General features: G+C 35.8%; 1 protein-coding gene across 2 annotated transcripts in view; it reads left to right on the top strand.

Annotated features, from left to right (window-relative positions):
* Positions 1-26,399, top strand: part of WDFY2 (WD repeat and FYVE domain containing 2) — a 153,954-nt gene that overhangs the window by 87,840 nt on the left and 39,715 nt on the right. For both annotated transcript variants that reach the window (XM_039839416.1, XM_039839415.1), the window contains exons 4-5: positions 11,588-11,642; positions 20,246-20,396. In XM_039839416.1, coding sequence (XP_039695350.1) covers positions 11,588-11,642; positions 20,246-20,396 — 206 coding nt within the window. The remainder of the gene's footprint in view (positions 1-11,587; positions 11,643-20,245; positions 20,397-26,399) is intronic.

Genomic DNA, 26,399 nt, shown 5'->3' on the forward strand with positions numbered 1-26,399 from the left:
GAAAACGTGTGAATTTAAATCCATAAAAAGATAATTTAACATTTTAACATAGAGACCATGGCTAGAAACAGTTTACTTTATAAAGCAATATATCACAATATATACGAATATCAAATCATTATTTTGTATACCTATAACTAATATAATGTTGTATGTTAACTGTATCTCAGTTTTTTTTTTTTTAAAAAAACTACACATTATTGTATTTTCTTATTGACCTAGGAAGTAAAACATCGATTAGCTTTGAGTCAAAACCAAGTGCTGTTCTATTTTTTGGCATTGATTACAAAAAGTAATAGCTACGCAATAAGGTTCTCTTCCTTTTTCTTTTATTGTTTGAATGTCTGGAAATTGTACATATTTTCATTCAAACCTATTGTGGTTAGCATAGAACCCCCAAATTGAGAAAGCTAGTTCCTACTTCCAAGCTTACTGTTGATGAGCAAATCATTTAATAATTTTTTAATGTTTTCTCTGTATGAAAACATAAATTAATGTCATCCTTATTTTACTGCAGCTATCTCTGAAAAACTCATACCTCATAATTTGTATAGGATATTATATGTTATTTTCATATATTTCAAAAGTGTATTAATAAAGAGCTATGTAAATTAATGTATTACTTAAAATAACACTTTAGTTCTTCATTCAGTTCTTTTAATAAGTATATGTTGAGCAGCTGCCATGTGCCAGTCAGAGTTCTAGGTGCTTGAGATACATCAGTGAACTCTCCTCCCCAGCCCTCTCCTTATGTATTTTACACTTAGTAAACAAGAAATATAAAAACTTATATGTGAGAAGGTAATAGATGCGATGGGAAAAAATAGAGTAAGGAGGATTGGGAATGTGAGGGTGAGGAAGAGAAGACTGATTGCAAATTTTGAAAAGGATGGACATATGTTAGGCCTCAGTGAAAAGGTATCATTTGAGCAGAAAAATTGAAGGTTGGGATAGTGAATCACTCTGTTATCTGGGAAAAGAGTGTTTAAGATAGAGGAACAGACATTACAAAGGCCCTGAGGCATGAGTGTTTATAATATTAGTACAATTAAAATCTTGACATAATAAAAAAAAAACAAGGAATGATTATTCCTTTATAAATATTGGCTATTTTTCGTACATGGTATATTGGAGGAAATGCTGGGCATATGGGAGACACATATATTAAGAAAACAAAAACTCCATTTGTTTCCATTTAAAATCTGTAAGGAAAGATAAAATAATCTGATCACAGATAGCTCTGATTTAATGCAAATTGTGATCAGTAGCATAAAATATCCATAGTCTCTTGAACTTCAGCAAAAGAAAGATCCATTCTGTTTGGGGTGATCATAGGAACGTAGCTCATTCACCCTTAACTAGAAGGATAGGCTTGAAAAGCAGTTGGGGAACGGGAACAGTTTCTTGGCAGAGGAGAGACTAGGGCAAAGGCTGGGTGGTGGGAGTGTGCAGGCTGCTGTCAAGGACAAATGTAGTTTAGTTGGAAATGCATCGGAAGGAGCATGGGTTCAAGAAGGATGATAAGGATCTGATTACTAACTGTAGGAAAAATTGAGTGGCGAGAAAGGATAGTAGTTGGCAAAGATAAACTCCAGGCCGCGCTCATTTTCAGTCACATACTACATGACAGCTGCTGCTGTCTCCACCAGCCTCTGTCCTGATTGATCAGTGTCTGTAGCATATCAGTTAGTGCTACTTTCAGGCTCCATACTTGCGTAACAAAGATAATGATGGAAGCATTAGTGATACTTTGTGCTTATTTTTTGTGTTTGTTATAATGTATTGTCATTTGGGTTCTCTGAGGAGTGGAGTGATTTAAGAATTTGCCCTGTAATATTTTCCTTTGCTCATAGATATTCAATTCACTCAGGTTTCAATATCCTTTTGAGTCAAAAGATCAGTAGATAAAAAAAAAAAAATCAAGAGACAGACCTGAGTTTTAAGCCCAGGCTGTGCACCCAATATGCCAGTGTCCTTGGACAATACCTTAGAATCTCTGGACTGCAGTTTCTCAAAGAATGAGTTATTGTGTATCTCTAAGATCCTTTACAAACTCCAAAATCTTAGGAAATCCAAAACTTAACCAAAGATCCAAACTTCTTTCACCAGCTGCTTTCATAAGTAGGAACAGTAGTTATGCCAGCCTTGATTATCAGCCGAGATTTCATGACATCAGCTATAAGGAGTTTTCAATTTCAGCAGGTAGCTTTATTGTTCAGAGTAATTTTGTCAAAAGATTTGAGCTTTTTTTTTTAATTTAAAAAATAAGTATTAACAATTAGACTTTACGTAAACTGATCTTTCATGTAGATTGATGTTTAATATTACAGCAGAATTTTTGCTGTGTTAAGAAGTTATTTAAAATATGCACTCTCACTATCTCTGAAGGATATCAGGGCACAATACTTTAGTGGCTTTCTTTGTGTAATATATCATTGTTTTGGCTTCAGATTTTGGCCTTGAGCAGTATATTTCCCATCCCTTGAGTAATTTCCAAAAGCATTTTTCTTTTAGATTCTGAAATTTGCCAGAGGCGGTCTTGGAAGTGGTTGATTTCAAACCTGTGTATCTTTTTTCTTTTACCCGCTCCCTTCCATCCTCTTGGGAGAAGTATTATTGAAAAACTAGCTGCATCTGGTTACTTAATTCAGTGCTGGGGGACAGGATGGGAAAGCACAAAAACATATTACCGTTGATGTGAAAAAAGATGGTGACAGCTAAACCTTCAGTTAAGTACCCAGGTAAAAGGACCTAGAGAGGGAACAACCAGACAAGCAGTTTATATGCAGAAAGATCTTGAAATTGTATTTTGTGTATTTTGCACGTAAACCTGAGTTTGAACAAGAATTTATCAAAGAATTTATAAACCGGAATTTGTTTCCTTGTGTGTGATATTTAGTATCTAGAGAGGCTAATGGCTGCCCTTGTTACATAAGCTTCAGTTATCATTTCTCTTGCTTCAGATGCTTGCTGTATTGTGATATATGTCAGTCTTAGAAATATGACTAGAAGTTTCTTACAAAGTTCAGAGCCAAGGCTGGGGGTTTACAGCTAAAGCGTTCCTTCTTTGGACTTCTTAAAATACACATGATCAGGTTCTTAGGCATTTGACAGGAGGGGGAAAAGGCATTTAACCCTCCTAGTTCCTGGGTGAAGAGAATGTCCCATTACTTGATAGCCAGGGAAGCCTCTTTTCATAATTTGTAAACAAACAAGAGTAATTGTTGAACTCTGCAGGCAAATTGGCAGAATCTGAAATGAGGATTAAACAAAACTAAGTCAGGTCAGTCACTGAACCAGTATTCTCAAACTGTGGTCCATAAGGTCAGAGCTGTTTTCATAATACTAAGATGTTATTTGCCTTTTTTACTCTAATTTTTTAACAAGTGTACAGATTGAATGCAGAAGCAGAAATGAAGATCCAACTATGTTCAGTTAACCAGATATGCAAAAATGGAAAACAGTGCCACGCTTTCTGCTTAATTTTTTGTTTTGTAAAATATAGATATTTTGATTAAAATGTTTTTATACTAATGTAATAAATGTTATTTTAATAAGTTAATATTTTTAAATTTTCTGTTTTAAGTGCAGCTTCAGTGGCCAGTAACTTTCCAATATGGCCTTTGTCTCTTTACAATAAATCCTCTCTTTTTAAAAAAAAAGTTAGTTATTTTAATTAGTTTCAAGTATACAGCACATTGGCTAGACATCTATATAGTTCATAAAATGATGCCCCCAATTGCTCCTTCCCTCCCCTGACACTCCACCTAGCCAACATATTAATGCTAACTGCATTCCCTATGCCATGCTTGTGACCATCCATCAGCTACTAATTTGTACTTCTTTAACCTTTCACCCCATTCTCCCAGCTCCCCAACCCCCTCCCATCTGTCTGTCACCAAATTGTCCGTTATATTTGTGAGTCTGTTTTTGATTAGTTTGTTCTTTTTATTCCTTAGATTATGCATATAAGTGAAATCATGTAGTGTTTATTTTTCTCTGTCTAACTTAAATACCTTCTAGGTCCATCAGAGCAATATCTTTTTCCATCTCCTTCCTTTTAGTCTGTGTGTGTCTTTTAGTCTGAAGCGAGTCTCTTATAGGTGACATGTAGGGGTCTTGTTTTCCTTTCTATTCATCCACTCTATCTTTTAGTTGCAGCACTTAATTCTTTTCCTTTTGAGGTACTTATTGATAGTGGTTACCATTCTTTATTCCTGTTTTTGATACATGTTCTTTCTTCTTAAAGAAGTCCCTCCAACATTTCCTGTAATACTGTCTTGGTGGTGGTCAATTCCTTTAACTTATTTTTATCTGGGAAGCTCTTTATATGTCCTTCAACTCTAAATGATAGCTTTGCTGGATAAAGTATTCTTGGTTGTAGATCCTGGGTCTTCATCCTGTCGAATATTTTTTGCCAAGCCCTTCTGTCCTGCATAGTTGCTTTTGAGAAATCAGCTGCCAGTCTTATGGGTGCTCCCTTGTAGGTAACTAACTGCTTTTCTCTTGCTGCTTTTAAGATCTTCTCTTTGTATTTAACCTTTGGCATTTTAATTATGATGTGTCTTGGTGTGGGCCTCTTTGGATCCCTTTCTTTGGGGGTTCTCTGAGTTTCCTGGGGTTTTATGTCCATTTCCTTCACCAGGTTAGGGAAGTTTCCCATCATTTCTTCAAATAGCTGTTCAACATCTTGTTTTCCTTCAGGTATGCCTATCAGACAGATATTTTGACCCTTAATAGTGTCCCATATACTCCTTAAATTATTTTTATAGTCTTGGCATCTCATCTCTTGCCATTTTGATTGAGTGTCCAAGTGCCCTCTAGATAGGGCATTTGATCCTTTTCTTTATTCACTTTGTTTATTCCTTTGTTTATTCCATTTAATATACTTCTCATCTGAGATAATGTGTTCTTCATTTCAGACTGGTTCCCTTTTATAATTTCCACTTTCATTTTCATGTTTTTTATCTCTTTGTTGAAGTTCTCACTGAATTTATCTACACTTCCCAAAAGTTCATTGAGCATCTTTATAACCAGTGTTTTGAACTCTGCATCTGTTAGATGACTTGACTCCATTATATCTGGATCTCTGTTCTGTTCTCTCATATGGTTTCTGCTTCTTTGTCTTCCCATTTTATCTGCCCTTCTGTGTCTGTTTCCAGGTATTAAGCAAAGCTCCTAAGTCTCCTGGTCTTAATGGTGTAGATTTGTGAAGTAGGTGTCCAGTGGCACAGTCCTGAGAGAGGTTCAGCTGCAGGCCAAATTTAGCCCAAGCATCTGCCCCTCCAGGGTATCTGTTAAGATTCAGCTAGCAGTCCACAGATGCTGTGCTTATAATTGCCTCCAAAGGCCACACCAGAAACCGAGGTCAGCTGCCTCCAGTGTAAGTCTAGGCACTACTCAGCAAGGAGCACCTGACTCACTGAGGATACACCTGGATGTGGCTTGGGTGGGGCCGCACGTAGGGGAGGTGGGGTTTCAGGGAATCCTCTGGGCAGAGCAACTTCTCTTATCCAGTTTGATGACGTCATGCCTGTGGCAGCACTGTGTCCATGCGCTGGTAGTAGAGAGGGCTCAACAGAGAACAATGGGTACCACTGGCACTTTTTTACAGGGCGAGTCTCACCTTGGCCCTCACTCGGACAGTGTCTCCCTGTAAGTCCCTGGTGCCCCGTGCGCACAGCCTAATCGGCACTGGTGCTTAGAACGAGCAGGTCTGTCACTGGAAAAATCCACTCGTGGACGCAACCCCTTTACGAGGCATCTGCCACTGCTACAGCCTCCGTCTCACTCAGCTCCTAGAGACCGGGCAGCTCTTCATCCTCGCCCCATCCTACCTTCTGCTGTTGCAGTGTCATTTCTTGGATTTCTCCCTAGTTGTAGGGCTTGTTCATCTAGATCCCAACCGATTTTTCCTTGCTGCTCCTTATTTCTGTCACAACTTTGATTTGGTCACCAGAGGGATGAACAGAACCTTTGTCATCTATGCCATTTTTTCCCCCATATAAATCCTCTCATTACTGGCTTGAGTTCCTGGTAACTGAAAGAACCTGAGTGAAAAATAGAATGAATAACACAAATATGCAGATTATAAGGACTAGACTAGTGCAAGTTGTATGGTTAAGACTTGGATTTGATTCTGAATTACCTGATAGCCAAGGCAAAAAGAAGACGCTGTTAATCTTGAAACCATATAATAAAAAGAAAGCAGTTTTAAAGGTATTGATAGTTTTCTAACACTGAATTTAAAATCAGTCACCCTCTTGTATATGGATGGTCCTTAAAAATTAAAAATAGAATTACCATATGATCTAACAATTCCACTTATGTGTATACACCCAAAAGAATTCAGAGCAGGATCTGGAAGAGAGATTCGCACACCCATGTTCATTCCAGCACTATTCACAATAGCCAAGAGGTGGGAGCAACCTAGATGTCCATTGTCAGATGAAAGGACAGAGAAAATGTAGTTTATACATATAATGGGATATGATGCAACCTTAAAAGAGAAAGAAATCCTGTCACATGCTGCAGTATCAATGACATTCAATGACAAGGGCATTATGCGAAGTGAAATGAGCCAGTCACAAAAAGGCAAATACTGTATGATTCCATTCATGTGCGGTATCTAAAGTAGTCAAAATCATAGAAACAAACGTTAGAAAGTTGATTACCAAGGACTGGCGGGGGAGCTTGGGGAGTTAGTGTTTAGTGGTTATAGTGTTTCAGTTTTGCAAGCTGAAAAGTTTCTAGAGATCTATTGCACAATGCACAATATGAATATACTTAACACTACTGAACTGTACACTTAGAAATGATTAAGATGTCAAATTTATTGTTATGTATTTTTACCACAATTTTAAAAATCAATCGCCCTCATGTAAATTAATAATTGAGACACTAAGTAATATATTAAGCAATATCCTGGAGGCAGATGCAGAAAGAAGACGCCTCTGTTCCCAACCAAAAATGGTGGTACCTGTGTGTTCACAAAACTTTATGTGTATATCTTCTCTCCAGTGATGGCTTTGCATAGGCACACGTATGAGAGTACCTCAAAACTGTATACTTTTTGACACTTTTACTGGCAGTTAAGAGATGACGCCCTTCCTTCTTCCTTCCTTAATTCTTTATCATATTTGGGCTGAGTTAAGAATTTCTATTTAGGTTTTGTATGACCTGGCTGGTTGGAATTACCTGGCTGGTTGGTATTTTTTCTGAGAGAACAGGAAAACCTAACCAGAGACTCTAATTCAGTTTTCTTCTTAAAAATTAGGTTCATCAAACATTAAATCAATTTATATGCTCTGATATGCAACAAATATGACAAAGATTCGATAGCTAATAATCTAACTTTAAATTATATTTCTATTTCCTAAGGTAGTACTGTATTTTAAGAAATAAGAAACCATTGGCAACTTAAGCAAGAAACTAAAAATGGATACGTATTTTTTTTTTATGTGTAAGGTATCATGGTTCTATTACTAGACTTCTTTAAGGTCTGTTTCATTGACCCTTAATAGGTGAGCAGGTGTAGCAGCATTCCTTTACTGTAAACTTGGAGTGGAGAGTCAGGGTGACCATGGAATAGCAGAAGAGCCAAGCTCATTGCTTTCTAATTTAATTATTATTGATTGTTTAAAAGTTCTTGTATTTTTGAGTGGTTGAACATTATTTTGAAAGAAGAAAGGGGTGGGTGGACGGATGGACAGACACGGAAGGGGGAGGGAAGGAAAGAGGAAAGAAATAAGGAAATATATGCTTAGCCCAAGGTTGGAGCTGCTGCCTTCTGTGCTCCTGTCATTCCCGGTTCCCTGGACGGAACCAGAGCTACAGCACGGCACTCTGGATCCTACTCTACTGTTCCATTACTTCCTGCATTTCACAAAAGAATCAGGACATCCCTAGGAGCTCGTGATGTGTATGAATTTAAGAATGACCAGAAAAACAAAATCATAACTCTGGTTCTAGTGAAAGCACAAAGTTACTACCTGTTGATCTCCTACTTAGACTGAGCAAAAGCTGAATAGCAACCTGACTCAGGTAAGGTGAACTCTGTTGCCAAACAAGAGCCATGGTCCCTACTTGACAGATACAGTTTTGTGAACCAATAAGAAATCATTGTTCTTTTGAAACACACCAGAAAAGGGTTGAGAATGACATGTGCATACACAAGCATGAGCCTTGTACATTCTTTAGTGACAGGGCATGCTAGAAACTTTTCATTATGATGTTGCCCAAATAAAGTAATATTACTATCTGATTGACGCACTCTGCAGGACCTGGTTTTCATAGGAATTCGAAGAGACAGGAAGAGTGGAAAAAGCATTGACAAATGTACAAGGAAGCTTAATAGCATATTCCATTTTTCGTTTTTCCACACCCTAGCCCAAAGCACTGGCTATTAATAACAGCCCTTAACATTGGAACTCAAATAGTCTCACCATTTTTTTCCCTCTTCTCTTTTTCTAGTTCGATCCTGAAACACACCTTCTTTCTTTATTTTTAAATCCTAGGAATAGAATAGTGCCTTATTCTGCTTTGGATTGTGTTAAATGTCTCATGTAATCAAGTATTCTATCCAGTATTGATCATCTCATCATAACTGTCACAAGTCAAGATTTTTAGTGGGTTCGTAATGTATCTCCCAGAAACTGTGATACCACTATTTTTCAGATTTAGTCCAAAAGTAGCACCTGTGAATCTGTCTTTTTTTCACTCAGACTTTGCCAAGTAGTAGAAAAATGATCCCATTCACGTAAGTTAACAAAAATCTACACATGGTCTTAAAAAGAAATATGCGAAACTTAGTTGAATAACATTATAAGAATTTGCTAATGTACGTAGAATTTTAAAAGTCACTTCTTCCTGAATTTAAAGATTTAGTGCAATTCCAATAAAAATTCTTAATGTGGTTTTTCTTTTTTGTTACAAAAAAAAGATTATTTTGATGATCATTTAGCTACTTTTTAAAAGAAATTAGGCACAGCTTCTTTGTCACACATATTTATATCTACAGTGATTAAATCACTTTTGTTTTGACCCAAGAATAGAGTAACAGATTGATAGAGTGGAGTTAGATAACTTCCAAACAGACCCAATTATATGTAAGAACATAAAATATGGTAAAGGAGACATCACAAGTCAGTGGCAGAGGTTATGAAATAAATGTTGCTGAAGCAGTGGTTTGCTTTTAAGAGAAAGAGCGATTTCATCTTCATTTCATGTTTTATGCCAAAATAACTTTTAGGTGCTTTAAGCAGTTTTAAAAGTACAAAGTAAAAGAAAAACAAAAACAAAAACATTTGAAGTAAATAGGGCGGAAATTTATAAATAATATTTGGAAGAATGCGTAAGCTTAAAACAATGGAAATCACAAAGGAAAATATATTTGATTACATAAAATTTATAACTAAGTGATAACTAAGTATAAATTGTATTTATACTTAAAATACAATTTAAATGAAAACAACAAATCGTTGCTTAAAATATGACAGAAAGGATAATTTCAGTCTACAACAAGCATATACAAATAGGTAAGAAAAACACTAAAATCCTTTAGATAGAAGAAAAGTCACAAAAAAGGAAATGCTAAGGGCTAGTAAACATTTTAGAGTGTTAAAAAAATTTTTAATTCTATTTTTATCTAGTAGCAATTTTAGAATATATGTGTTGGCTAGAATTTAATCTCTGTACATTAATAGTGGGAACGTAAATTGGCACAAACTATTCAGAAAAATTATTGATAGGCAAACGGAACTTTCCAAGTATTTGTACATTTTATGTCAATAATTCCATTTCTGGAAAACCATTTGAAGAAAATAATTATAAAAACAAAAATTATAAGGATAATCTCATTAAGTAATAATAACTGGTGTCTTAGAAATGTTATGATCAGAAGAGACAAATTAGATAAAATCTTACATAGCTGTTCAATGGAATATTATATAGCCATTAAACTTACATTTTCAAAGAGTGTTTAATAATGAAGAATGTTCATGTGATAATGTTAAGTTAAAAAGGAGAGCTACAGAATAGCACCAGTAGTACTGCTGTTTCATTTTAATGTGTTTTGATGTATATAAGGGAAAAGATTGAAAGGCAAAACAGCCAAAATATTAACAGGAATTATCACTAATTTGTAAAGTTATAGACAATTTAAATTTCCTTCTTGATATTGTTCCATAGTTTTTGTTTGTCTATAGTAAGCATATTACTTTTATAATCAGAATAATAAACACTAAAAAGCCCATTTTTAGTGCATCTTTTTGAATTTAAAATTCAGGTAGACTAGTAAAAATATACAATATTTGAAAACTATCAGTTTCATTACATAGATATCCAAATAGATCTAGAACTTAGAGAAAATACATTTTTCTCATATCTACAGTACATTTACAAAATCATTAATATCTTGACCATGAAGAAAATCTTTAACGAAATTTTAAAAAGTAAAATGTTTTCCAAATATAAGCCAATAAAACTAGAACTTAGCGACAAAAAGGTAGCCATAAATATAACTGCTTACATATTAAGATATTTTCTAAATTATTCCTAATTTAAAGAACTCAATATATAATTAACGTAGCTTTATAATACAGTAGTGCCCCTTTATCTGTAGGGAATATGTTCCAAGATCCCCAGTGGGTACCTGAAACCACAGATAGTATTAAATTCTGTGTTATATTAGTTTTTTCCTATATATATACCTGCAATAAAGTTTAATTTATAAATTAGGCACAATAAGAGATTAACAACAATAATAAAAGAATAATTATAACAATATACTATAATAAAAGTTACATGAATATGGTCTCCGTCTCTCAAAATATCTCATACTATACTCACCCTTTTCTTCTTGTGATGATGTGAGATGATACAGTGCCTACGTGATGAGACAAAGTGAGGTGAATGACATACATGAAGCACACACACACTCACCTTTCATGTGTCCCCGCAAAGAATATATACAATGTGTCATATAGAAATTGATTTTGAATAAATTTGACACCCAAACTAATCTCATCAAATTGAGAGGTGCCTTTCACATATTCATTTATTCAGCATTTATTAATTACCTACTGTGCCAAGGTGCTGTGCCAGGTGTCCTGAGGATACAGAGAAGGATAAGATGCAGCCTTAAGAAGCTTAGAGTACAGCGAAAGTTACCAATATTAGAAATAAATCTTTAAAATATTTATTTCTCTAGTAGAGGATTGCCATCTATTTGGTCACTGGCCAGAGCCTTGCAAAATTTCAGCCATGGCATCATTGAAAGGAAAGTAATTTAAATCAGGTTTATCTTCAAAATTCATCAGTATTCAGATTCTGAACTTGATGCAGTTTCTTTTCATGCATACTCCAAATATCAGCTTCGAGTCATAGGTAAAAATTATGATAATTGCATTGGATCACAGTTATGATTATTACTTTTAAAGAAGCACAAAAATGCCAAGTTGATTGGCAAAATACTAATGTGAGATGTAATTCTGCGGTGATGTTTGCTTTACACAATCTGGTTTTACTGAAACATAACCATTCACTTAAAGAATTTCTTTTTGCTTAATATTTTTCTTCTCTTTTACAGGAATTTATTTTATCAGAAGATTATAACAAGATGACTCCTGTGAAAAACTATCAAGGTAGGAATGAGAGCAGTGTTTTTATTTACCTAGACCTTGAAATGTTTCTTGATGGTTTCCACTGTCATAAGAGGGGCTTTACTTTACAATAGTCAGGGGGAGCAAAACAGAACAACTCTGAAGTGAATATTATCCTAGTTTTAGGATTAAGATTGCTGAAGCCCAAATAGGTTAGGTGACCTGCCTACGGCCCTATATCTAGTAAGTGCAGAGCCAGGCCGGGTAGGTCAGTGTGACACCAGAACCCACAGCCTTTGTCCTTTGGCTTCCTGCTATATACCATACTGCCTTGAAGCAGTGCAAGAGACATAGAGTGTAGGGCCAGTGTTAAGAGTGAGCTGCTTTACATGGGACTCATTTCATTAAATGTTTTAAAAGGCTCAGTCTGATTATACTGCCTAAGGGAGAGAATTATGGTTTTATTATGTCTTTCAGCATTGACAGCATACCATAGGCCATTTTCATCATATGGATCAAGAGTAATTTTTGTTAAGGATTTCTTTATCCAGACCAACAGTGTCATGGGATCAGAACATTAGAGGTGGACTTTATAACACTTAGAGCTCATTTCATCCAAATCTCTTGACCTCATTCATTCTGCGTAGTCATTCAGCAGCCTGTTAGGAACTGAATCATGTCAACAACTGTGTGAGCGGGCTTCGAAGCACATCCTCCCTCTGTCAGGCTTTCAGATGAGACCACAGCCCCATCCCACACCTTGCTCATTCTATCATGTGAGAGACTTTTCGGCAGAAGCACCAGGCAAAGCAGCACTAAGATTTATGATAACAAATGTTTACTGTTTTAAGTCAGTAAGTTTTGGGGTAATTTGTTACACAATAAGAGGTAATACACATATATAATGTGATAAGTACAAAATCTTATTTCTTTCATCTCCTGGGCACTGTTCTAATATTAAGGTGACAGCCACTTTACACTTTGGATTCATGCAGAGCAGTCAACTCAACTACCTCAACAGTTCTCACTTGAGTTGTTATTAGGCTGCATCTCTTGTACTTTTAAAGCTGTTTCTTGTTTTGTTTTATTTTGTTTTATTTTGTTTTTATCTTAAATGCTTGACTTCACATTCTGTTATCATCTCATTTTATTCAGTCCATCATCTTAGCTTATCAAGATATTTCAAAATCCTAGTTGTCATCAAATTTATTAACTCTCCCTTTGTTTTGTGTTTTTCTTAAATGTGTAATGCTAAAATATATCATCCCTATGTCTTTGTTAAAAATAATGATTGGCCTCACAGATGCACAAATGATGATCGTATCACTAGAAACCACTCTTTGTATGCCATTATTCTTTGGATCTCTTATATCCACCCAGGTGGATATACATGTAACATATCAAAATATAGCTCATTTGTTCCCATTTTGTCTATAAGAGGTTTATTTAAAAAATTGATAACTAAAGGACTGAATAAACTCTTTCACCACAAACACCTAAAGAAATGGTAAAATGATACTTTCTTTTGTTTTTTTGTTGCTCTTTTTAATGCAGCGCTGCTAAGCTCATGAAAGAAACAAAAGGAAGATTCCTATGTGCTAGAAGCAAAGAGAAAACACAAAGCTCATAGTGCTGTACATATGACCTGACATTGCAGTTGTCCTGCAGAAATAAAAAGAGCCACTAATAGCTAGAAGCTTTTGCATGAATGTTCAGTTGGGGGACCTGAGAGGAGGCCTAGGGTCTGAGTGAGATGGGAAATGCAACTGAGATTTCCATATAAAGCTGAAATCCATAAAAGGTTATAACCCCATGAAAAAGAGAGGAACAAAACTCTCCACTTAATTGGCTCAGAAAATCACAGGGAAATTTATTGCTCATCTCAAATCTGGATAGAAGGGAAAAGTCTCTCATGATAAATCAAAATCCTAACTAAAAACTTTTGATCTTAAAAGTTCTTATCACAAGAAAAAAAAGTGTATGTTAGGTGATAGATGTTAACAAAACTCTTTGTGGTAATCATTTCACAATATATACATATATCAAATCGTTATGTTGAACACCTTAAATTAATACAATGTTATATGTCAGTTTATAAAAAAAGAAAACTTTTGGATTTGGAGTACAGATTTAAACCAATTGTGTGGTACTAGAAGCTCCAAATTAGGAAGTTAATGTAAAAATTGTGCCAAGAATCTTAAATAATGACCAACAACCATTACATCTTTTAAAATATTTTTTAAAATCAGAGAAGGTATAGAAACCAGAAGAAAATAAAAAGCCTATTAAAAAAAAAAGGCACATTTTTTAAAGAATCAAATAGAATTTTTAGATACGAAAAATTAGTGAGTAGATTAGACACAGTAAATTAGTGAAGTGATAGATTTGATGTCAGTGGAACAACATCTTTAAATTACTGAAAAAATAGAACTGCCAACATAGAATTCTATACCCAATGAAAATATCTTTCAGAAATAGAGGTGAAATAAAAATTTTTTCAGATATAGAAAAACTGAAAGAATTTGCCATCCATAGACCTGTACTAAAAGAAATGTTAAAGGACACCCTTCAGGAAGGAAGGAAGTGCTGTCAAAGGAAAGTATGGATTTACACAAAAGAATGAAGATAGAACACCAAACGTGATAAGAATTTCATGATAAGAACTGCTGTCACCCTCTCTGAACCTGTGAGAATATTGGTTTCGGCCCAGTGATATCCAAGTCCACGGATGCTCAAGCCCCTTGTATAAAATGGCACAGAACAATAAAATACAGTTTGAAGATCGAAAATACTATTTTTGATCAGTGATTGGTTGAATCTGCAGACATGAAACCCATGGATACAGAGGGCTGACTATATTTATTGGGAAAAATCCACATATAAGTGCACCAGCACAGTTCAAACACATGTTGTTCAAGAGTCAACTGTATAAGGTTTATTCTTATTATTCAAGTCTCTTTAAAAGACAATTGGCTGTTTAAAAATAATGACAAAGAGCATGATGTTCGTAATATATGTAAATTTAAAATGTATGACAATAAGAGAACAAAGGCCAAGGGGTGGAGAGAAATGGAAGTATACTATTGTAAAGTTCTTAAGCTATACATGAAATGATATAGTATCACTTAAAGGAAGACTGTAAGTTAAAGATGTATACTACTAGCCCTAAAGCAACCAATAAAATAATAAAAAGCTACAACTCAGAAACCAACTAAGGAGATAAAATGGAATCATAAAATAATTCTTAGTTAATCAAGAAAAAAGTAAGAGGGAAAGAGAAAAAGAACAGATGGGGGGAAAAATAGTAAATTTAAACCTAACCAAGTTATCAGTAATCACAGTAAATGTATATGATCTAAAGCCAACTAAAAGATAAAGACCATCAGATATAATGCAAATGAGAGACCCAAATATAAACTACCTATAAGTTAACTACCTTAACTATAAAAGCATAAGTAGGTAAAAAATAAAATGATGGAAAAAGACATACTATGCAAACACTAGTTGAAAGAAAGCTGGAGTTGCTCTGTTAACATTAGTCACAGTAGGTTTCAGAGCAAAGATTATTACCAGGGATAAAAAAGATCATTTCATAAAGATAAAGGGGTCAATCCTTCAGGAGGGCATAACAATCCTAAACGTTTATGCACCTAATAAACATAACTTTGAAAAGGGGAAGTAAAACTTCATGAAATTTTAGGAAGCTAAATAGACACATTCATAACTATAGTCAGGAAATTTAATATTCTCAATAATTGATAGAACGTTTCAATAATTGATAGAATAAGCAGGCAGAAATCAGTAAGGTATAGAAGACTTGAATAACACAGAGAGCCAACTTGTTGTAGTTGCCATCTATAGAACATTACATTTAACTAAAGCAGAATATACATTCTTTTAAAAATGTACACAGAACATTTATCAACGTAGACCGTATTCTGGGCCATAAAAGAAGTCTGAGTAAATTTGGAGGAATTCAGTCATGTAAGGTAATGTTCTCTGATCAAAATGGAATTTAAGTAGAAATCAATAATAGAAAGATCTCTAGAAAATCTCCAAATACTAGGAAGCTAAATAACCCACATCTGAATAATCTATGGGTCACAGAAAAAAAAAGAGAAATCAAACAGTATTTTGAACTGTGAACATGAAAGCATAGTATCAGAATTCATGAGATGCTGCTAAAGCAGTACATAAGGGGAAATTTATAGCACTAAACACCCATGTTAGAAGAGAAGAAGGCCTCACAAGTGACCTCAGCTTCTTCATCAAGAAACCAGAAAGAGGAAAAAAAGGAAACAGAAGAGAGGTCATAGCAGAAGTTCATGAAATAGAAAATAAAATAGAGAAAAAATCAATGACACCCAAAGCTGCGTTCTTTTTTGAGAAGATCAATAAAAGTAATAAACCTCTAGCCAGACTTAACAGAGAGAGAGAGAAGAGAGACAGAGAGAGAGAGAGAGAATACAAATTACCAATATCAGGAATGAGAGAAGTGCTATTATTATAGATCTAGGGATACTTAAAGGAAAATAAGGAATATTATGAATAACTTTATGCTAATAAGTTTAACAACTTTAATGAAACAGACAAGTCTTTGAAAGATACAAACTGCAAAAGGTCACTCAAGAAGAAATAGATAACCCTAATAACCCTGTATCTACTAAAGAAATTGAATTTATGATTAAAATCTTCCCACAAGGAAAACTCCAGGCCTAGGTGCGTTACTGGTGAATGATTTGCCAGAGATTCAAGGAAGAATACAAACTCTATACAAACTCTGAGAAATTGGAGAAGTAAGAGATTTCTCTACTCATTTTATGAAGTCAGCATTATCTGATACTAAAACTAGGCAAAGACATTGCAAGAAAAGAAATTTACAGGCCAACATTCCCCATGAAAATAAATGCAAGAAATATAACCAAAATTTTAGCAAATGAAATTCATCAATACATAAAAAGGACCACGTGAGGTTTATCCCAGGTTTATACCCCCCAGAAAATAAAAGCAGGGACTCAAACATATTTATTTGTATATCCATGTGCATAGCAGCATTATTTACAATATTTAAAAGGTGGAAGAAAATGTATATACGTACAGTGGAATATTATTCAGCCTTAAAATGAAACGAAATTCTGACATATGCTACAGCATGGAAGAACCTTGAAAATAATATGCTAAGTGAAATAAGCCAGTCATAAAAAGACAAATATACTTCGTAATACCACTTAAATGAGGTACCTAGAGTAGTCAAATTTATAGAGGCAGAAAGTGGTTGTCAGGAGCTGAGGCGGGGGCAGGGGAAATGGGGAGTTAGTGCTTAACGGGTACAGAGTTTCTATTTGGGAATATAAAAAAGTTCTGGAGATTGGATGGTGGTGATGATTATACAAAAATGTAAATGTATTTAATGCCACAGCATCATACACTTAAAAGTGGTTAAAATGATATGTTTTGCGTTTTGTTTATCTTACCACAATAAAAAAGAAGTTACAGTTGTAAATTGCTCAGTATAGTACCTGAAACATAGTTCAGTGGTTCAATAAATACTCATTCCTCTCAAAAATAGGAGGGGGACTAGTGTTGGCAAGGATGTGGAGAAATTGGGACCCTTATACACTGCTGGTGGGAATGTAAAATGGTGAAGCCACTTTGGCAAATAGTTTGTCAGTTTCTGAGAGTTAAACATTGTTACCTTGTGACAGTATTTATACTTCTAGCTGTGTACTCAAGAGAATTGAAAACCTGTAGTCACACAAAAACTTTTACACAAGTGTTCATAGCAAAATTATTCATAACTGCCAAAAAATGAAAACCTAAATGTTCATCAGTGGATGAATGGTTAAATGGATATGTGGTATATCTGTGCAATGAATTATTATTTGGCCATAACAAAGGAATGAAGTACTAATACATGCTATGACATGGATGACCCTTGAAAACATGCTAATAGAAACAAACTAGACACAGAAGACTGCACATTGTGCGATTACATTTATATGAAATGTCAAGAATAGAAGAATCTGTCGAGACAGAAAGTAAATTAGTGGTTGCCCAGGGAAGGGGGAGTTGAGGATATGGGTTTATTTTGGGGATGATGGAAGTGTTCTGGAAATAGAACATTTTCCATGATGATTGCACAACATAGATTGTGAACATACTAAGAACCACTAAATTATACATACATTCTAGAAGGGTTTAAATGGTGAATTTTATCTCAATAAACATTTTTTTAAAAATCAGTGATAACAAAAACCAGACAATTACAAGAAAGGAAAACTACAGACCAGTGTCTCTTCATGAAATAGATGTAAAACCCTGCAAAAAATACTAGTCAATCCAACAATGTATAAAAAGAATTATATACCCTGACCAAGTAGGATTTATTCCAGATACGCAAAGCTGGTTCAACATTAGAAAATCAGTATAATCCATTATATCAAAAGACTAAAGAAGAAGCATCGTGTGATCATATCAACTGATGCAGAAAAAGCATTTGTTAAAATTTGACACCCCTTCATGATAAAAATTCTTAGCAAACTACGCATAGAGGGGAACTTCTTCAACTTGATAAAGAAACATCTAAAAAATCTATAGCTAACATCATACTTAACTCTGAGAAAATAGATTCTTTCCCTTAAGATCAGGATCAAGATAGAATGTCCTCTCTCACCATTCCTATTCAAGAATATAGTTAAGCTTCAAGCCCAGGTTTTAGACACTTAGTGATATGTATGGCTCTTTAAAGGGTTTTTTTTTTTTTTTTAAAAGAATTCTGTCACCTGAGAAACAGTATATGTTTGAGTTTTGGATTTTTGTTTTGTTTCTTCAGTAGTCATAGGCAGCCTGACAAAGAGAAAGAGAACCAGCTTTGGCAGAAAGACTAGGATTTTAATTTTAGTTTCATCACTCATTGATTGTGCAGCTTTGAACAAGTCACATAACATTTTTACGCCTCTGTCTCCTCCTCTGGCACATAATGGCAGCTCAGAGGGCTAACACCCCATATCTCTGGGCTACTCTCATCCCTTTGGATTTAGAAAGTGATAGGGTCAGAGGCCTCTTTAAGAGAAAAAGGGGCAAAGTTCTGGGGGCCACCTTCTGCCTAAAATATACTTGGGTGCTCCTGGACCCATTAGAGAGTTTGTTTTTATTCCATCATTGATGGAACTTGAATTAGACATCTCGTGACACAGACATGACAAGATCTTAAAGAGTTTCTCCAAGAAGTCACATCTTTCAGTTAAAGACATTTTGATCTTGATGGTGGCTGATATGCTGAAAGGCAAATCTTCACTGTAGAGAAGTCATAATATTATTGCTTCTGTACCCCTTCTATATCCCTTTAGATTCTCCATGCTTAAAATATCGGATTTTAAAACATCAGGCATTTGTTGAAATGACTTCTCTGTGGGGGTATTTACTCTGGTTTTGACTGTATTATTTGATAGCCAATCTAAAAGGGTCATCTTGCCACGGACAGGTTGTATCTGTAAAAGGACACCACCCACCTTTGTAGGGTCATTACAATAACTGAGATCATATATTTAAGTATTGGCACTTGTTAGGCACTCAGAAATTGGCAGGTGATGTTGTTGTTGCCGATGGAGCTGCATTGATCCGTCTATACTGTGTATTTTCATGATCAAAACATGAAAACATGTCTTCTCTATCAGTGCATCGCACTGATGATGAGTCTACCCTCACCCACCAGACTGGACTAGTGAGGTCCAGGTTCCAGTATGCCAGCCTTTGTTTATTCCTGTCAGCTCTGTTCAGTGGCCACAGACCCCCTCTACCTCACCCCTTAGAACTGTGTAATAAGACGAAAGCAAATATTTTACTGATTTTATTTGGTAGTTGAGAAGCCACGAAATATTGTCCAAGCTCTTCAACTTTATTGTGCCCCAGTTTGCCCTGAAAATGAAAAATATGTAAAATAGGGAGATGGGGATGGTGACATGAATAGTTCCTTCTAACTCTGAAATCGTGTGATGCAGTAATTCTGTGATGATGATGTTCTTGTGTATGAGCAGCCCTGGGAAAATTGCTGTCATGACTACACATATGTGTTGTTTGACGTAAGAGACATTTCATCCTCTTTTATTTAGCACTCGGGACTAATTCCATCCTCCTCTCTAAGCGTTTGATGTCTTCCAGAAAATTGATGTACGACTTTGTTGTAGACTTATCAGCCAGACTTTATCCAAAGAAGAGTAATCATCCTTACTTATTTTAAGCTTAGATAAAATGACTCCAGTGACTTTGTTACAAGAACATTGTTTCTAATGTGTTTTGTAGTCACACTGAATCTGATTTTTCTAGTCCAGCAGCTCTAACATGTCTCAGAGTAGTGGCCCAGGCCCTTCAGTAACGGGATCCCTCTGAGGTACTAATTTTTGGGTTGATGGAGGCAGGACAAAAAAGAGCAGTGGGAAGAAATGGATCGTTTTTAAAAAGTCATATAAAAACTTAGATGTACCCCTTACAGGGGCACATCCCAGCCACTGATGAGAGCCCCTGTTCTAGGCTGTTTTTGTTTATTTTGGGAGTGGGGAGAAGAGAACCTGCACCTCTGTGTCCCATGCTTTACCAGCCTCTTTTAGGATACTTTATGGGTTGTTTTCTTTTTTCTTGGTTTCCAGCGCATCAGAGCAGAGTGACGATGATCCTGTTTGTCCTGGAGCTGGAGTGGGTGCTGAGCACAGGACAGGACAAGCAATTTGCCTGGCACTGCTCTGAGAGCGGGCAGCGCCTGGGAGGTTATCGCACCAGTGCTGTGGCCTCGGGCCTGCAGTATCCTTTGCTGGACCAGATTCCTTGGTGGGAACTTAGCTGTTGGCTTCTTTCTTTCATGACAATTTGGGGTATGTGCAAATTGAAAGTTTTTTATTTGCTGACTTGCCCTACTGATTAAGATGCTCATAGACTTTCCTAATGTGCAAACCCTCATGTAAGAGGAGTAAAGTGAGGTTCGTTCTTTCGCCTAAAATAACAGATCCTGCTGAGCAGGTTGCGTTCTGCCATGACTCAAAGTCTGACATTAGATAGGACTCGGCCCAGACTGTGAGCCTCAGCTGTCGGAAGGAATTATGGAACGTGGAGATAAAGCCATCACTGAAGTACAGTCTTTTATTTTTGTACATAGATAGTAAGGTTGTGCACACTCCCATTGGTGCCTGGCAGAAGCACCACAGGATTCCTATTCATTTTAAAAACATTTGAGAGGCTACCATGTTACGGACTTTGTTCCAGGTACAAGACTTTTCCAGGGTCCGTAGAATGATGTTAATTCCTCTCTCCCAAGTTTCTAGGGTCCAGGTGCTCTGTGTGAGCACCTGCTAATACTGAGTGGTCCTCACTAGGCTCCAGGGAGCATGGGCTTGACAAGTATGAAGGCTATGTAGATGATGCTACCATTGAGAGGAGTGAGGAGCCTTGGCTTTCTTAATTTAAAAAACATAGAACTCTTCATTTTCTGGCAAAGGAGGAAATAGATGGAAATAGATCGTTTGTCAGCCAAAGCAGACAGAAATAGTAAGACTTGCTTTCAGATTTTATCTCTTTTGTAAAATGCCTATTCAGTGATTCTCTACAACTTGAAAAAGTATTTTGCTGTGTCTTTGTGGATGTGTGGCAGTAGCTGTATTTTTTGTATGTATAGGCTAATGTCACGCTTATTTTCCTCGCTGAAAGGGCAAGATGAAGAAACTAAGAATGGCCTTTATGGATGGTTATCAAAGTGGCACATTACCAAGAAGACCAGAAGCCAGGGCAATAAGGAATGGAGAACAGGATCAGCTTGTCTTTGAGAGGGTGATGCCACCTGTTAATAAAAGAAACTCTAAAGTTTACTTTCTAAGAGCCAGTTCAGACAAGCCTAATGCTCGAATTGAAATACATGATCCCTCTTGCCAATAGAGTAATAATTTTTATAGAGTTAGAGCTGGAAAGACCCTTAGAGCTCATCCACTCAACTCATTTTACAGATGAGTCAGCTGAAGCCCAGAGGGTCACGTGCCTTACGTGCGGCTCTCCGCACAGGTGTATGTAGCAAAGTCACTGCCAGAACCCAGGTCTTCTACTTGGACCACTATTTCCCCATTATACTTCATTACCCCTTTGAGAGCAGAACTAATGGCACCGATATAATTTGTTCTTAATACACCAGCTCCTATATCATTAGCCAAGCCAAGGAATATAGAAAAAATACCGATCTTGCCTTTAAGAAGTTTACTTTTTAGACTATCTGAAAATGAATAATGAAACACAAATACACAGAATTGAACTTGTCTTCACTGTGGTGGTCTTTGACTGTCTTCAGGCATCTCCGAGTCATCCTCATTTTTCAGCTGCTTCGCTTGGCTGCACCATGCAGTTTACCCAGCATAAAAAACTGTGTGATTGGATTCCAGAAGCCCTTGTGTATGTGTGGAAGCCTGTGGCTTCATTTCCCAGCATCCATGACTGTCCAATCTAACCTTGCTATTCAGGCAAAGGGGAGCTGCAGTACTACAGAGAAACAGGCCCTTCCAGAAGATTTGCTTACCTCCACCAGCTCCATCGCTCCAGCTCTGGTTTTGGAGCCACAGTGCTAACTCTTACTCCTGGGAGCACATACATTCCTGGTGGTTTGCCAGTGCTGCACCCTGATGGCATAACAGCACTGCTTTTGCCAGAGCGTCAGCCAAGAACCATGTGGCTTTCCCAATGCTGGAGGTGTTTCTTTGGGAGCTGCCTGGTGCACAGATTGTTAACAGGCAGCCCATACAGTATTGGAGTTCACATTAAAATCAAGTTTTTAAACACATTTCTCATGGGAACTCTCCACTCCCCACCTCTCTTTCTTTTTCTGCTACCTCACATACTGAGTTTTTTTGTTGTTGTTGTTTTGTTTTGGGTTTTTTTATTTGTTTTGTTTTTTCATAAAGGAAGGAAGAAGCAGATCTTGGACACTAGTGAACACTAGTGGTCTAGATAAGAGACTTCTACACCTGAACTACTTCTCGACCATCTCCACCTCAGACAGCCATTCACCCAAGCCAACAAGTGACAGAATGAATCATATTAAATTCAACATTTTTCTTTCTTTTCAGGCCTTTTATTGAAGAGTAAATATGCAATGAAAACAACCAAAATTGAAGTAGAGAAATAAAGGAAGACAAAGAGACTGACCAGTTTACAAACTAAATTATCAATTTCTGAATAACCTCAAAATCTTTCATTGATTTGGCTAAAGATATGAAGCTTCAAATATTAAGTGAACTATAAAACCAACAATAACAGTAGTAATAATAAGGCAGAGAAGGAGAGGAAAAAGAATAACTTATATTTGCAGTCCCTGAGATTTTTCTACATGTTATTTTGTTCATCAAAACAGTAAGATGAAGTAAAAAGAAAAAGACCTAATTCTCAATTTTCACAATGTAGAAACTAAGGCTCAGAGAAGCTGAGATAGCTTAGTGACTTTCTTGAGGTCACATGACTGTTACCTGGAAGCACCAGGACTATGGCTTAGGAATCAGTCTTTCGGCGAGTCCTCTGCATGGCTGGGTACAGCAGGATGGCGGTATCTCCCAGAGATCCCATTGCAGGTCAGTGCTAGGAAATAGAACTGTTTACTTCCTCACCCCCTTCATAGTCTGTAAATTTGTGAATACTTTAGCCTCACCTTTCAGTCTTGTCATTTGACCATGATTTGATCACATGTTTCATGCTTCCACAAGAATAATCCAAGTACTCTTCATTTTAAGATGCTATTCATGTTGGAGGTAGTTTCAAGATGTCACCCTATGTAGTAAAATGTCTTTCCACCAAATAGTCTCTTAGATCTGTTCATATTCAAGGAGAGTACTGAAAAGCTATTATCTTGATTTTTCATATTTCCTCGTATCATACTTAATGCCAGTCACTCTGGCTGTGAGGTTGTACTACAGTTTTATTTCAGCCTTCTTCCAAATAACTGTAGTTGAGTTTATACATATATATTTTTTAGAGAATTCTATTGTTTTCTTGCAATTGTAGAGACTGTTGTATATCAAATTAAATGTTTTTTCATCTGTGTTCTTATAATTAAAAATTTAAGGTGATCTAGAGTATAACTTTTCTTGAGACAGGGAGAATTTGTTATGCCTTGTTCTTTACTTTTTTAAAAGATGTATTATGAAAAATATCGAAACATGTACCAAATTGGAAAAAAATAGTATAATGGACACTCACATACTCATCACTCAGATCCACTATTGATTCTTTTGTCCCTTTCTGCTTTCTGTCTCTTTTTCCTGGAGCATTTTAAAGCAAATTCCAGACCTTATGTCATTCCATTCTTACATACTTCTAAAAATTATGGATATTTTTTTCAATAACCACAGTGCTATTATTCTAAAAATTTATAGTCTTTGATATTGTTAAATGATCAATCAATTTTCAAATTTCACTTAATGGTTTCTAAAATGGTTTTTTGCAGTGGGTTTGTTTGAAATTGGATCCAAACAAAGCCCACAGTTGAGTAAGGTTGTCACATCTCCTCAATCTCTCAATCCAGAGCAGTGACCCCAGCCTTTCTTTTAATGCCACTGTAAAGGCAGTTCTTCTATAGACAGTCAGTTCCACGTGCTGCATTGATCTCTGCTTCCTCATGTTGTCATTTAACCTTTTCCTCTACCTACCCATATCCCATACATTTCTGTAAACTGAAAGTGCCTCTGAAATCTTCATTCAGTTCAGATTCAATTTTTGGTAAGACACTTAGTAATTGTGCTGTTGTGTTCCATATTGCTTCATAGGAGGAAGCACGTAGTATGTGGGATTGTCACCCTTTCAGTGAAACCAAGATTAATTAGTGGTTCAGCTGGTGACAGCCATTCCCTACATTGCAGTCCTCCCATAACCCTTTCATTTCATGGTTTCATCCATTGCTGATCTTTGCCTAAACCAGTTCTTCCACTGGCATTGCAAAATGTTGATTTTGTAATCTTGTCATTTCTTATACATGTATTAGTTGGAATTCTGCTATAAAGTAGAACTTTACCTCTTTAACTAGGGCTCTTTGATTATCCTGAAATACAATTAGTACAGGAAAAGCAACATAAATTCTTAATTATTACTTTTTAATTGCTCATTTTCAGATAGAAATTTAGTGTCCTGGTTACCTCCAATAGGCATCTTTTATTATTATTATTTTGAACATCATTATAAAGTCTTAGAGTTTATTTAATAATATATTAAGTGTATTTTAATAAATTGGCTTTTTTTTTTTTTTTTTAATGTTCATATTGTCTCATCTTTGGCCAGTAAGATTCATATTGGCTCCTCTGTCTTTTCGGCACAACCCATAGCCTCTGAGAGCTTCCTTGCTTTTTGGCACAACTGTCTTAAGCTCATCTTGTACCTTCCTGTCCCAGCCCTGCAGTCACCTGCTTCTTTTAGTGAGATATTGTATTCAGAGAAAGCTAGGAGATATATGTGTATATTTTTTTAAAAAAATAATCAGTATATATAATATTTCCAATTCAAATTTAACATTAGAAGATTTTTACTTCATTTTTGTACTTGATTCTTTTGCCTTGGGCTGAAAATCTTGGTTCCTAAAACAACATAATTCCTTACTTATCCTATAGTATGTTTAAATTGTTTCGAAATAATAATAGTAATATTATAATAACAAGACTACTGAATGACATTTTAGATTTCTTTGCAATTCTCTCTGTCCTTAGAATATATTATACTTACAGTCAAAATGCTGTGTTTTGAAGTCACTTGAGATCTTTATGTTAACTACATGGCTGTATCACCAATAGTTAGGTTTATTTGTTTTAAATTTTATTATCAGTTTGAGGGGTTTTTTTCCTTTTAATTTTATAAATATTTTTAATGTGTAATAAAATTTTTAATTTTATAAATATTTTTAATGTGTAATATTTTTAATTTTTAATGTGTAATTTTATAAATATTTTTAATGTGAGGGGTTTTTTCCTTTTAATTTTATAAATATTTTTAATTTTATAAATATTTTTAAATAATTACAAGATTGCGAAGTGGAAATTATATAACAAGAGAAGTCCACAACTGTTCCTGTCCCCTCAGCTGTTTCTCCCTTCTCCATAAGCAGCCTTTTTTGTTAGAGCTCAATTTATCCTTCCAGTGCTTCCTTTTCTAAATATGAGCACACACACACTTATCTTTGCATTTCCTCCCTTTGTTACATAAAAGTAGTATAGCATATAGACTCTTACATACCTTGGCTTTTTTTCCCACATGATAGTATATCTTGAAAGTTACTCCATGTCACTTTGTTTATGGTATGGAGGTCTTTTTTTCCCCAGCTGCTTTGTATTCTATTGCATGGACGTATCATAGTTAATTCAGTAAGTCTCCTTTTGTAGGACTTTTGGGTTATTTTTAAATTTTAGCTATTGCAGTAATATAGAGTAAATAGCCTTAGGCATGTGTCATTTTGGTTTTTTTTGCCAGCGTTTCTCTGGGATAGGTCTCTGGAGGTAGGATTGCTAGCCATTATCCACCAGGGAAAGCTCCCTAGAGACTTAGCACCTTGGATTTTTACTGGATACTGTTCACTGTCTGTTGGCAGCCTCTGCCTGGCATGTACCAAACTTCCAGAATCCCAGAAGGAAAGCAGGTGTTTGGCATAAACCATGTTGTTTGTACAGTTAGGGCACAGTGAGCCACTCTCATCTGTTAATAGCGGGGACCCTCCTGAAATCCAAGTTCCCAGGTGCCATGGCAGCCTCATAGACAGCCTTTCAAAGGACAGCAGTGAGCCCTACTAAGTCAATTCCT

This window comes from Pteropus medius, unplaced genomic scaffold (genome assembly GCF_902729225.1).
Source record: "Pteropus medius unplaced genomic scaffold, Ma_sr-lr_union100, whole genome shotgun sequence".
In the NCBI taxonomy this organism is placed as follows: Eukaryota; Metazoa; Chordata; class Mammalia; order Chiroptera; family Pteropodidae; genus Pteropus; species Pteropus medius.